The 12363-nt window shown below is 57.2% G+C and overlaps 4 protein-coding genes across 4 annotated transcripts; 3 read left to right on the top strand and 1 right to left on the bottom strand.

The window, feature by feature from the left end:
- Positions 1-1124: 1124 nt before the first annotated feature.
- TRAVEDRAFT_136174 (HET-domain-containing protein) lies at positions 1125-1955 on the top strand (the record flags this gene model as incomplete). The annotated part of the gene is made up of 2 exons (XM_008046874.1): positions 1125-1253; positions 1335-1955. Coding segments are annotated over 2 exons (750 nt in total), but the record flags the coding sequence as incomplete, so codon positions are not given.
- A 676-nt stretch (positions 1956-2631) lies between these two features.
- TRAVEDRAFT_24687 (uncharacterized protein) lies at positions 2632-4473 on the top strand (the record flags this gene model as incomplete). The annotated part of the gene is made up of 4 exons (XM_008046797.1): positions 2632-2645; positions 2666-3389; positions 3466-3894; positions 3949-4473. The coding sequence occupies 4 exons, from the start codon at positions 2632-2634 to the stop codon at positions 4471-4473; spliced, it is 1692 nt and encodes a 563-aa protein (XP_008044988.1).
- Positions 4474-5405: 932 nt separating this feature from the next.
- Positions 5406-8250, bottom strand: TRAVEDRAFT_53937 (HET-domain-containing protein; the record flags this gene model as incomplete). The annotated part of the gene is made up of 4 exons (XM_008046873.1): positions 5406-5744; positions 6192-7905; positions 7963-8082; positions 8144-8250. 4 exons carry the CDS (start codon positions 8248-8250, stop codon positions 5406-5408), a joined length of 2280 nt encoding a protein of 759 aa, XP_008045064.1.
- A 2349-nt stretch (positions 8251-10599) lies between these two features.
- TRAVEDRAFT_53936 (uncharacterized protein) lies at positions 10600-11574 on the top strand (the record flags this gene model as incomplete). The annotated part of the gene is made up of 2 exons (XM_008046872.1): positions 10600-10781; positions 10833-11574. 2 exons carry the CDS (start codon positions 10600-10602, stop codon positions 11572-11574), a joined length of 924 nt encoding a protein of 307 aa, XP_008045063.1.
- Positions 11575-12363: the final 789 nt, after the last annotated feature.

Raw genomic sequence — 12363 nt, 5'->3', positions numbered from 1 at the left:
ACTCTCGCCCAGCATCATGACGCAGACCTACGCAGGCCTCACGACAGTTCGGCGCAAGATTCATCTCGTACTCTGCGGCGGACCTTCATGCCGTCGAAGCGCACCGCGGAGTCTAAGCAAGTCGTCCTCTACAGTGTCTGCGGTGTGCGCTCTGAGCACTCACTACCCGTATCATCTCTTTCCGTCGCACGGACCTGAATGCGAGAGTACATGCACGGCTTGTGCGCATACAGAGCTCACAGTTTCGGCGAAATAGTACCCCTCCCCGAGCACCCTTCACCACACTCAAGCTTTCCCCCGCGGACTCGTGCCACCAGAACTCGTGTTGCATGATCGAGGGCGGTGAGTTGCGCGCCCAGACGTGGGATACTGTGCGGAGACCGACAACTTGCTGTCTTGGCTGGCAGTCGACTCGGCAGGCTGAGATGTATTCCTCAGGATCTGCCCACCATGCTTCGGAATGTCTAGCTGCGGGCCGAAGCAAACTGCGCCACCCATCTGCCACCACGCCTGCTGCCACCGAGTGCCGCACACTTTCTGTCACAAGGGGGTCATGCGAATGTCATCCGCGGCCTTTCGCATACCGCATGCGTCCGACTGGCTCTATATTCCGCAGTACCGCTTCCCTACATTCTGGGCGACTGGCAGGATTACTCCGAACTGTTCCTAATGCGATGCTGTCGCGGTTGTGCGATGGCGTCATGTCAAAGGCACGTTCAGGTGTCTTTCGTCTTTCCCTCCCCAACTTACGCGGCGTATACTGGCGCACACAGGTCTAGGGGAATGGTATCTAGGATGAATGCCAGTCGGTATGTACGTTCATGAATGAGACGCCTACACCTGTAGTCCCACGACGCCTGACGTTCGACAGATCCCATAGATAAGAAGGCGTTCCGCATCAATCGGAAAGCTTTATCGTTTTCCCCGGTGAATTGTATCAGCGGGGGCTGTATAAAGACCCAAGCTTTCTATCTGTCATACGCGTACTGGGAACGCCGTCAGCAACACCTCCCCCCTCCCTCCCGACTCGCCAAAAGCAGTACCGTGCTGGTCTGGATCAGAGGGAACTACGTAAGCATAAAACTCGCGTTGCATTTGCATACAAATTCACTTCTGATGATAGCATGCCGCGCTTCTTGAACACTTGGACGGGCGAATTTGAGTGGCACCCCGATCCGAGCACGGTCACATATGCCATCCTATCCCACGTGTGGCGCGATCCGACGGACGGCGGCGAACAGTCATACGACGATGTACGAAGGATCCAAGCGGTTGTGAAGAAAGGCTGGCAAGAACCTCCACCAAGCGCCTCCGACACGTCCGCGTCTACGGAGAGTCACGAAAGGAGTACCATCTTCGCCCACCCAGCGCTTTCAGACAAGGTTAAGGGATTCTGCAAGGTCGCGCGCGACGCCGGTTACCGGCTTGCCTGGAACGACGCGTGTTGCATCGACAAGACGAGCAGCGCGGAGCTCTCCGAAGCAATCAACTCCATGTTCGAGTGGTACAGACTCTCCGATATGTGCTACGTCTACCTCGCGGACGTCTCCCATGGCGACAGGCCCCAGGATCGCAGGTCTGAGTTCAGGCGGAGCAGGTGGCACAAGCGCGGGTGGACGTTACAGGAGCTCATCGCGCCAGAGCGCGTGGAGTTTTTGACGCGGGACTGGCGCTTCCTGGGGACGAAGACAGGTCTCGCTCCGACTCTGGAGAGGATCACCGGAGTAGACGTCAGCATCCTCACAGGCCGGGCCGCCCTGGACTCGGTTGGCGTAGCGCGGAGGATCTCATGGGCTCACCAGCGGGAGACGACGCGCGTCGAGGACCGCGCGTACTCGCTCATGGGACTGTTCGGCGTTCACATGTCTGCCACCTATGGCGAGGGCCACAACGCGTTCATCCGTCTCCAGGAGGAGATCATCCGGACCATTCCTGATCAGAGCCTCTTCGCGTGGGGCAGTGCTACCATCCCCAACTCTCTGATAACCACCCGACCTTTCTTTTTGCGGAGTTCAAGCGAATACGAACCATATCTGCTGGCGGATTCTCCGCACAATTTCTCTCCACGCGATATCGTTCATCCGATCTCCTCAGAAAGCTTCGCCTCGCGCCTGCACATTGATATAAGTGATCTCCCGTCTCTGCACTGTCTGTTCACTCCGCAGGGTGTTCGCGTAGTGCTGCTATGTCTTGATCTTGCGCACCTACCACAGGCACCCGACTTCGCGCCAAATTGGACTGGACGTATCCGAGGACCCCTCTTCGAGCCCTGCGCCCAGTGTGGTCACTGGCCCATCACGGACAGACTCGCCCTGTTGCGGTGCGAGGACTCGGAGGGAAACCTCGCCGCGCTACCTCTGTGCGAGCCAAGGCCACCAGGCAACGATCGTGGACTCTCTATCACAACATACATTTCGTGCGGTGCGTGTCCCGCGCTGCGCCACCGCATTGTGCTCCTGAAGCCGACGGTGTTGGAGGAAGTACTAGAACACGTCCGGCCGGTCCCTATCGAACTTCATCTCCTCCACCGCAACTCGTCTCCACTGATTCCCAAATCATGCGTCGGATTGCGCCTCGAAGTTCCCGCGGGAGCTCTGGTTCCGCGGACTCGGGCTGCCTTGCTGGCTGACGATGGCCACGCCGCCGTTGGTATCTCACCTCGCAGCGTCAAAGCCTTGGCTGCCATCGGATGCTATCACTCCCCTCTAGATGTCACGTACTCGGAAACGTCCCGGGATATCTCTCTAGCGACCACTCTAACTCTGACCGTGGGTGACGCCGGCGACAGCTTTGAAGACGACCCGGAAGACGATTTCGACTCGGAAACGGAGTTCAGCCAGGAAGAAGTGTCCTCAGCGTTTCAGCAGGCTATTCAGCTGTCTATTTCCCTCAGCTCGTACACACCGTCTACGCGCAAACGGCCTCCGAGCTTGACTGTCAAGAAGCAACCCCCAGAAGACGATACAAAGGCTCGCTTCTCCGTCATCAACTTCATCCACATCCACGATGATCAGCCGCCGTCCTCGAACCTCTACGATTCTGAATCTACAAATCTGAAAGATATCGCTAGCATGCCGAGATTCGAAGCCCCATGCGTCGATGGTAGCGATGGTACTCGCACTTACACGTTCAACACCGGGGGTACCCTCCAGCGAATTGTCGCACAAGCCGACTTTATAGTCCCAGCGAGCCTCGACCGGGAACACGATCACTTCAAAGTTCGGCTTCTGCGCTTAGCGTTGGAGCTACCCCATCCCGGTGCTCGCAGCGACAACGACGTCTGGCTGTCCATCGATCTCTCGGATATATTTGAGAGAGAGACCGATAACGCCGGCCCATCCTCTGCGATACTTCCTGCCGACGGTTCATCGCGACCATCAGGTGCTACAGTAAGCCCATTCCACTTCGATTTCTACGCTCCTGGCTTTCCCACATTTTCAATGTACTGACGAGTTCGCTATGTAGGATCCGGTACTATGTACATCTCCGGAACCTCTCGAGACATCCGAGTCTATCATTATACCCGGCTTCGAGCCTGCGAGGTCCTCTGAACTCCCCGCCCCGCCACAGCCCAGTCAAAAGCGGCCACGCCAAGCTAGCTCGCGTCGGGCGTCGCTGGGGAGCGAATATGCGAAGAGGATTTGCCTGTCTGGGCCCCAAACGGACGACTTCGCAACAGATAGCTCTTCAGCGGGTGGCTGCTCGACGGAGAGCTTCTCGGAGGTACCTCCGCTCACTCATTCGCAAGGGCTCTCGAATTCGAACCTCACTGGAACGGCTAGCTTCGAGAGCGCCGTTAGTCATGGGATGTACGGCCACGGACGGTTTGCCACCACGGACAGGACTTGGAGCGAATACAACGGAGAAGGAGTTGAGATTATCTCCTCGGACGTTGTAAGCCTGTCTCCTCGTCGTCATCTGCTGTGCTGACATATGTACCCACAACAGCCCACATCTGTTGCCGTGCGAGATGGAGACGGTGCTATTGACAGCCGTATGATTCCTGAGGTGCCGGGCTTCGCATGGGAGCTCCCGCAATGGCTTTACAGCATCTCCGAGCGGAGTGACACACACGAACGTGCTGAGAGCGTGTGGCCGCCGCCTGGATACCCTCCCTTACCGCCGCTAGGATACACGCCATCTGAGTCGACAACGGACCTCCAGAGCGATCGCTTTCCCGAGTCGATTGCAGACACTGGGGCGTCGTACGCGAGGCGCGAGAGCGTTGATGCGCTGCGACATGAGAACAACGCTCTGCGGACGCAGATCGCAGTTCTGTCTTCCCAGAACACCACCCTGTCGACGCAAATGCAAGACATGGCGTTGAAGATGTCCACAGTGCTCGCGCGGCTTGACACTATCACAGACCCTGCAGGCGCGTGCAATTTCTTCACTGCCTCTCCCGTTCATCTCATTGATCTCCTTCACAGGGCTCAAAATTCCACCAGCGCCGCTCGCTGGGAAGTAAGGTAGGGGATATAACGTGCGTTTCAGTGTCCTAGACAGTGCTATGTATATGACATCACGTAAAAGGTCCATAGTCGCCCTCGCACATAGCAGACGCCAAGAATTCGGATGCGTCCATGCGTCAGGAGAAGGGGGGAGTGAAAGTGTAGTGCTCAGCGCTCAAAGTCCGCGTACGTTTGCGAGGAGAGCGACGACGAATATGGGGCAAAGAGATAGCACTGCGTGAGACGATGCGGCGGCACAATTTGCGGAAGCGGCCGGGTATGGGTAAGGATGGCGTAGGATAGACTATAAAGGAGAGCGGGGCCAGACGGGGCGGAGGGAAGCCTGCGCGGCGACCGTGCGTCTATGAACACCTCCAACAACGCGAGCGAGCTATATATCCGAGTCTCTGACACCCCGGAGCAGAGACAAGAAGTCGACGCAGGATGCGGCGTCGCCAATATTTGAGGGATGCTGATGGATGGCGGAAGATTGGACCACGACCCCAGCCGGGTCCTCGTTTGAGAGCCGCGAAGAGCTCCGTGGAAGACGCGTATTTCGACTAGCAGCCTTAGATACGGTGTTCGCTTCTTGCGAGCGGGTCGGCGGAAAGAACGCAGCGGATAGTGCGTGATCACCTTCCCCGGCGTAGTCGAAGGACGAGCTCTGATGGGTGGGAGGCATATGACTCACGCAGTCATCCCAAACGACGACCAAGCCGACGAGTAGGGCTGCTCTGAGGGTTTGGTGTGTGAAGACGACGATTGACAATGACAGTTTGCTAAACATCGATGAGCGAAAGGAGATCTACGCAGCACAACACAGGATAGGGAGCATACCGTGTTTAGTGAGATAGTCGTGATATGCCATTGGGGCAATGCTAGGCTAATCGACGACGCTTGCGTGGGCGACGTTCTGAGTATGAGGAGTATGATTGTTAATTGAGGACTCGTTGTTCAGGTGTTCGCGCGCATACCTGAAGTTGTCGTGATGGCTCGTAATTCCGAAGACATCGCAGCCATCTCCGCGCGGGTGTCGTTGACTTCGCGTTGCAGTTCCTCGACGCGCTGCATCAGCCGGGCTACTAAGTCGACCTGGCCATACGTGGAGCTGCTGCGAGACGGCGCGGACACGGCACTGAAGAGGGAAGGTGATCGCGCGGCCACTGAGTGTGCGTCTGATGCATCCATTTCCGCGTTTTGTAGCCCGGGCTCGTGCGCGTGGTCTTGGGCCAGCGTGTCCTCTGCAAAGACATGAGGCAGATATGCGATATCTTCTAGGTCGACGGCTGGAGGCTATGGGACGTCTCAGACTGGGCGTCCAGGATGCGTGAAATGGCAGCAAATTGTGTCGTACCGGTATGCATGTCATCACAGGTATGACTGATGGCCGATTGTATGGCGGCGGGTATAGTGGAACACCCCCACCTTGGAGGGACGTCGCGGACGAGTTTCCGGCGCTACATTGCCCCATCGGAGATGTGATATGTATCGGGGGTCCGACCCAACGTCGGCGAGCTGCTGGTTCGACATCGGTTCGGACAGTCTAACCGAGAGCCATAGAGTATCGACACTAGTGTGCGGCCAGGATACGTCAGACCTTGGTATCGACTGAGCTTGAAGCGACAGCTGCAAAATCCTGAATGATTCCTTCCTGCAGTCGGCATCTGAGCGGAGGACGTAGGTGGCTTGTGTCCGAGCTTGAGTGGAAGGTAGATATGTGCTGTCTTCGCTATGCTGTACCTCCCAGAGCAAAGAGCGGAATTCGTGGTGGGTGCCGACGCCGGGTTCCTTCGGAGGGGATTGGCGAGAAGACGGGTGTGCTTGGAGTACCTCTACGGCAGCTGGGCCTACCGGATCGAGAGCTGCGAGCGTTGGGCCAGAGCTGGTGACTGGGGGCAAGGGATAGTAGTGGTTGACAGAGAAGTGGACTCTGGACGAGCCGACGAGGGCTTGGGAGTACCACTGGTGGGAAAGCTCGAGCTGAATTTGGACATATTGCTCCCAATCGTTACGATCGCCAGCGGATAGGATATGACGCTCGCGTGGGCGTGTGAGGGTGAGAGAGAAATGTAGGAGTCCTTCGCCCGTTGCTAGCCGTTCGAGGCGACAGTCCACAGGAGACATACCGAAACCAAGGGCTCGAAGATCATCTCTACACCACGGAGCGATGCGAATGGCAGAAGGCCTCCCGCAGCGGTCCCAAGATGCCATAGGAGACCACACATGCGAGGTATGAGCTGGGGGCGTGGTCCTGCAGATGAACACCTCCACCGGAAGCAGCGGAAACGCGCCCTTCATGAGAGTCCTCGCCAGCCGTACGGAGTGGTAGGGGTCGTGATTCAGGGCTCCGCAGGTGATGTGAGTCGTGACGACTAGAGAGCCATGCTCTCGGGGGCCAGGCCGCGGGCGACATAGGGGAAGCGCGACAAGTGACCCGGCGCTGTCCACGCACTGCAGGATCCCTAGATAGTGCGCAAATCCTCGGCCTCTGCACTCATCACAAGGCCTGGTCTCCCTCGTTCCGGCCCCCGTTTGCATGACGGCGGGAATGACCTGGTCCAACAATGCGAGGTCGACGCAAAGAAGTCGTACGCGGACGCCCTGGGGAGTGAAGACGCAGTGTAACGGGGGGATGATGTCTTGTGCTCGTCCGAGATGTTGCGCAAACTCCGAGATCGAGAGGGGGGTGATATTGTTCGCGCATACGAAGTCGCGGGGAGAAGTAGCGAGGAGACCTTCTTCGCAAGGATGCCAGATGTTGGGCGGAAGCGTGCGAGCGGTGTCCAAAGTCAATAGATCGACGTGACGGGGTCCCCAAGCGAAGATGCTCTGGTCCGGGATCGTGCGGATGATCTCCTCCTGGAGTCGGAGGAATGCATGGCGTCCCTCGCCGTAGATGGGAGACATGCGAACCCCGAAGATTCCCAACAGGCAGTACGCCTCGTCCTCGATACGTGTGGTTTCCCTATCGGCCGCCCATGACATGCGTCGGGAGACACTGATCGACTCCAAGCTCACCACACCTGTCAATACGGTGATGTCGATACCCGTGGCCTTCGAGAGCGTCGAGGCTAGCTGCAGCTTCGTACCGAGGAAACTCCATCTGCTGGTCAAGAAGACGACGTGTTTCGGCGCGATAAGTTCCTGCAGTGTCCATCCTCGTCGATGCCACCTGCTTCGCAAGAACGCCGACGCCTCGGCCGCCGGATCTTCGCCATCGGGGACGTCGGTGAGGTAGACGTAGCATATGTCGGCACGGCTATACCATTCGTACATTGAGTTGATGGCCTCGGAGAGCTCCGCGCTGCTAGCAGTGTCTATGCAGCAAGAGTCGATCCAGATGAGCTCGTATCCCGCGTCGCGCGCGACTTTACAGATGCCGCTGATCTTGCTGGACAGCTCGGGGTGGGAGAAAAAGGAGTTGCGCTCGATATTGCTAGACGTACCCTCCGGGCTGTTCCGCAGATCCTCCAAGGCAGCGGCCGCCTAGAGCTTCCGGACGTCCGCATACGACTGCTCTTCCCCGTGTCCCGAGGATCTCCAAGTGTGAGAGAGGATTGCGTAGCGGGCGGTGCGAGGGTCGCCCATCCAAACGAACTGGCCTGTCTGAGTGTTCAAAAAGCGGGGCATACTGAGCGACGACACTGGTCAGTCTGTGAACACGCGGTATGGGTGAGTCTTCACTCACATACACTTTGAACACCAAACGTATACCGTAGGCGGAAGCTAGAGCACCAGTAAGGCGGTATCGGGCTAGGGGCCAAGATGATGGAGAGTGCAGAGCGGTAGTGCGGGGCATGGGAGGAAGGAAGGGCGATGAGCCCCACGATCCTCGAGCTTCTTGATGAAATCAAGGAAGCACGTCCAAGGCTGTGTACATCTGAATGAGGACAGCCCGTCCGCTCAAAGTCAGGAAGGCTATGCGATGACCAAATAATGCGTAGCTAGCTTCTCCCCGAAAATCCCGGAAAGTACGCGCGCTCGGCATCGTCGGGCTGCCACAACGGCGCGCATGCACTCCAAGCATGTACGTCCGCGCAGCTCGAAGAGGTTGCATATCGCCCTCTCTTATACAGCGGTACTCACCTTTGTTCTGTGCTGACCGCCGGGAGAGCCTGAGCGCATGTCGGAATTACACATCGAGAGGAATATGGCATCGCACATTGCAAAACGCACTTTGATTGTACACACTTGACATTTGGTCCGATACAGACGGCCGTTCCACGCGCCACCAGGGGCCGTTTATGCGGGGATACCGCCGAACGTAGAGCGGCATGGTTTGAGAGCTTGATACCTCTGAGACTAAATCCAGCTTGTCAGTTCTCGCTACGCACGAAAGCTAAGGAGATCGGTTGAAACGTAATGCTCGGCGTATTGTCCCATGCCAGATCCCAAGACGACTACGCGTTGATATTGTTCATATGTCGACCCAGAGGTATCCCTAGGAGCCAGGATTATGATAGTACCGTATATTGCAAGAGACAGCTTCGCAGAATGCGAACTACAGTCACACAAGCGACGGAGGCGAGTCTGACGCTGAAGGCAGAACACTTGCGAGGCACCAAGACGTGTACGTGCACGCGTGCGACGGTAATGCACAGTGTAGAGAAGCGCCTCCTTATCTTGAATACCAGAATACCAGAGAGCGCTATATGCTTACCTGGTCTGAATATTCTGGGATGTCTATCAGGCGACCCTAGGACGCAGTGCTAGCAGTCCAGCTGTTGCAGGGCGATCCTGTACAATGTCGGTCAGATCCAGAAGTTCCAGCTTTGTACAGACCTAGATAGACATTTTTAACGTCGTTACAGAGACCAGACGACGACTAGAAAAACCCTCCGAGGCTTGTATGCGCGTAGAGGCCGCAGAGCGATAGACGACCGGCGACAGGAAGGAGAGAAGGAGCAATTTGGGGTAGAGCGCCCGTTGGAGACGCTCGGCTGATTACGGCATCTGACTTTTAACACTCCGGCGCTCCCCGACCGTCTCACTTCGTCCACGACCCCGACCTTCCTTGCCCGCGAGTTTCTCTGGCATGTACATTGTCTCTTTGCAGATAAAATACTAGCTCTGAAGCGACGAAATTTCACGAAGAGCCCAAACAAACAAACGCGCGCGTGCACGCTGTTCGCCGAGTCGCTGCCTCGTTGCCACTAAATTACTCGACCTTCCTCGACGCCTAGCATGGCGAACGGCCGTACTGGCTACGTATGAAGCCTTTCGGTATCGCAGTGGTAAGTCGTATCTTTAGAGCGGTAGACGAACGCTCTTCAGGGAACCCATGCTGGCAAATTCTTGTATGAACAAGCCAACGCCCGCGTCATCCAGCGGATACGTTGTTCGCGGTTTCAGAAGCATGTTTCAAGACCGGCGCGCTGCAGGAACATCCCTCGCAGCGTTTACGGACTAGCAGCTGCGAAATCAGATGGTCTGTCAATACGGCGCGTCCCCTACAGGTCTCGCTCGCGTCTCGTACTACCTCGCAGAAGCCCCCCGGCCCCGGAACGATCTGGGAGGTAGTTCCAACGCAAGCTGATGGAGACACTTGCACACATCAGGCCTTTTGACCCGCCCTTCTTTCGCATAACGGGTCGCGGTCTACGTGAAAGGGCTTTCCTCGCCTCGGGTCGCGAAGCTAGACAGGAAACATCAACGCCTCGTAGCAACCACTCGAACGATCCAGTGCGTCCTGGCGTTTTTATCTCTTTGAACTAGACATTAACAACAGCGACGCGAGCACAACGCGTCGCACAAAGCCTCACAGCCTGTAGGCGGCACCGTCAACCGTCCTTAGTGAGCCATTTGCACTTTGTCCGTGGGTGGCACGCTCAACCCGTATTTAAGTCCCCGTTCTGCCTTCATCGTCCCTCAGTCTCGTCTGGCTCAACTCCCTACACACTCACTATTCCAACCGAAATCGTGTCTGTCTTTTTTAATATCTATGAATGCCTCTACTTCAAACTCTGGTAACACTTCTGTTGTGCGCCGCGGTCCTCTTCAGACTGCTTTGGGAAGAACAATTGCGTCTCGCTCGTTTGCGGGGCGTTCCTCCCCGCGAGGATGGGCAAGGCGGCTGGTACGTAGTGATAGTGTAACCGCTGCGGCGCGACACTAACGTGTATGCATCACCCTACAGAGTCCCACGGTCATGTCTCTGCCTACCGTACGGTATGGCAGGGCCGCGGGGCGAATCCGGTCGGACTTGCCGGGCGAGGAGCCCGCGCGGTCCGTGCGCCGTGAAGCAGAGCGTGTGGGCATCGCCTACCCTACTCCAGCGGGGTTGACCGTGGCTCAGTTTGAGCTGTTACTGAGCCCATTCCGGGCGCCCGAGTACGTCTTCTCCGATCTCGTCCCGCTCTTGATTTACTCATCGCCTTGTAGGGCAGCTGCTACGTTGATGGCGTCACTCTCGACCAACGCAACTATATCCTTACTGAGAGCTGCTCACGAGCTCGGGCGCGGTGCGGTCGTGCATGTGGCGAAAGCTCGTTTATGCTCCCTGTGGGACGACCGCCGCCTTCCTATGGCCGAATCATACCAGACCGCCAACCTCGGAGGCATCGGGCGCCACACACCCTCCCCTGATGACGGTCCGCGTCCGTACACTGAAGCTCTCGCAGCGCTGCGTGCAGCCGAAGAGTTCGGCCTCCAGAGCGTCGCGAAGCGTGCTGCATACGAGTTGACGTGCAGCGAGGACTTCTGGACCGCTCTCGTAACCGACCGCGCGAGTGTCGACATCAGCCAGGACGTGCTGGTCGGCGTGTACAACATGCGCACGATGCTTAAAGCGCTCTGGGCCGATGCGCTTCGTTCTCCGCCGCGCATGCCGGGATTGTACCAGTACGCGCACACAAGCTGTCACCCTTTGCTCCGACAGACACTCGGGCAGGGGTGTGCGCGTCGGGAGGGCGCGAAGCGCATGGAAGCGTGGAGGGCGATGCTGGAGGATACTCGGCAACGCGCAGAGGGTGCATGGGACCCCTTGCGCTACAACATCTTCGCGCGCATGGACGAGCTGCACCTGAAGCAATGGTGTAGCTGCTGCATTAGGGAGTGGGAGACCGACTTGAAGCGGCGGAGGGAAGAGTGGTGGACCCGTTGGATGGGCCAGGTCTTCGTGTGATACCATCCCGCGACGGTACACGCGCACCTGGCTGGGCAATGGAATCACGGACTCACGATGCGTCGCAGCGCCCTGAGAGGGCGAATTCACGACTTGTACGATATTGCACGATGTAGCATACACGACATGTGCCTCTACGTTAACGACGTTATAATGACATTATTAACGACCTAAATTTCCCTGGTGTACTCGACCAGAAGTCGTACGCGATATATAGTCAGGAGCTACTTAACGAGGAGGCACTCTAGCTAACTGGACTCTCTTGATCGCGGTGGAAGGCGGCGCGCGTGCTGTGGTGGGGCCAGTTGGATGTGTGGCTGGGGCTGGGGCCGCTGGGGGAGGAGGCGGGGTCGTAGAGGTGAGGTGCGGCACTTTGGTACTTTTTACAGATCTTGTTACGCCGTTCTTGGATTGTATATGGGTTTTACAGATGCGATATTGTTGCGGCCACCCGTTCTCGACTGTTCATGCACGGTACGGACTTGGGGGAGAATGGCGACGCTTCGCACGACATGCCCGATTCTACCCTTTTTGAGGTAGACGATGTGCGATTTTATTGGTGCAGCGGTTGCGAGTCCCGAAGAACTAAACAAGGCAGCTTTACTTCGTACAATTCGTGCAGTATCCAGTGAGCTCAGGTGTGTCCTGCTGCGTAATTGGAGTGAATTAGCGAGCTTCTCCGTTCGTGCAGCGCAGGAGTTGATATATCAGCACTGTTCCACCATGACAGTACTTAGCTGCACCGACATGCACGCATCGTCCCCCGAACGTATACGCGAGCCGTGAAGG

This window comes from Trametes versicolor (assembly GCF_000271585.1).
Source record: "Trametes versicolor FP-101664 SS1 unplaced genomic scaffold TRAVEscaffold_15, whole genome shotgun sequence".
Classification (NCBI taxonomy): domain Eukaryota; kingdom Fungi; phylum Basidiomycota; class Agaricomycetes; order Polyporales; family Polyporaceae; genus Trametes; species Trametes versicolor.
The sequence above is the reverse complement of the archived record's forward strand: the minus strand, read 5'-3'. Positions and strand labels throughout refer to the sequence as shown.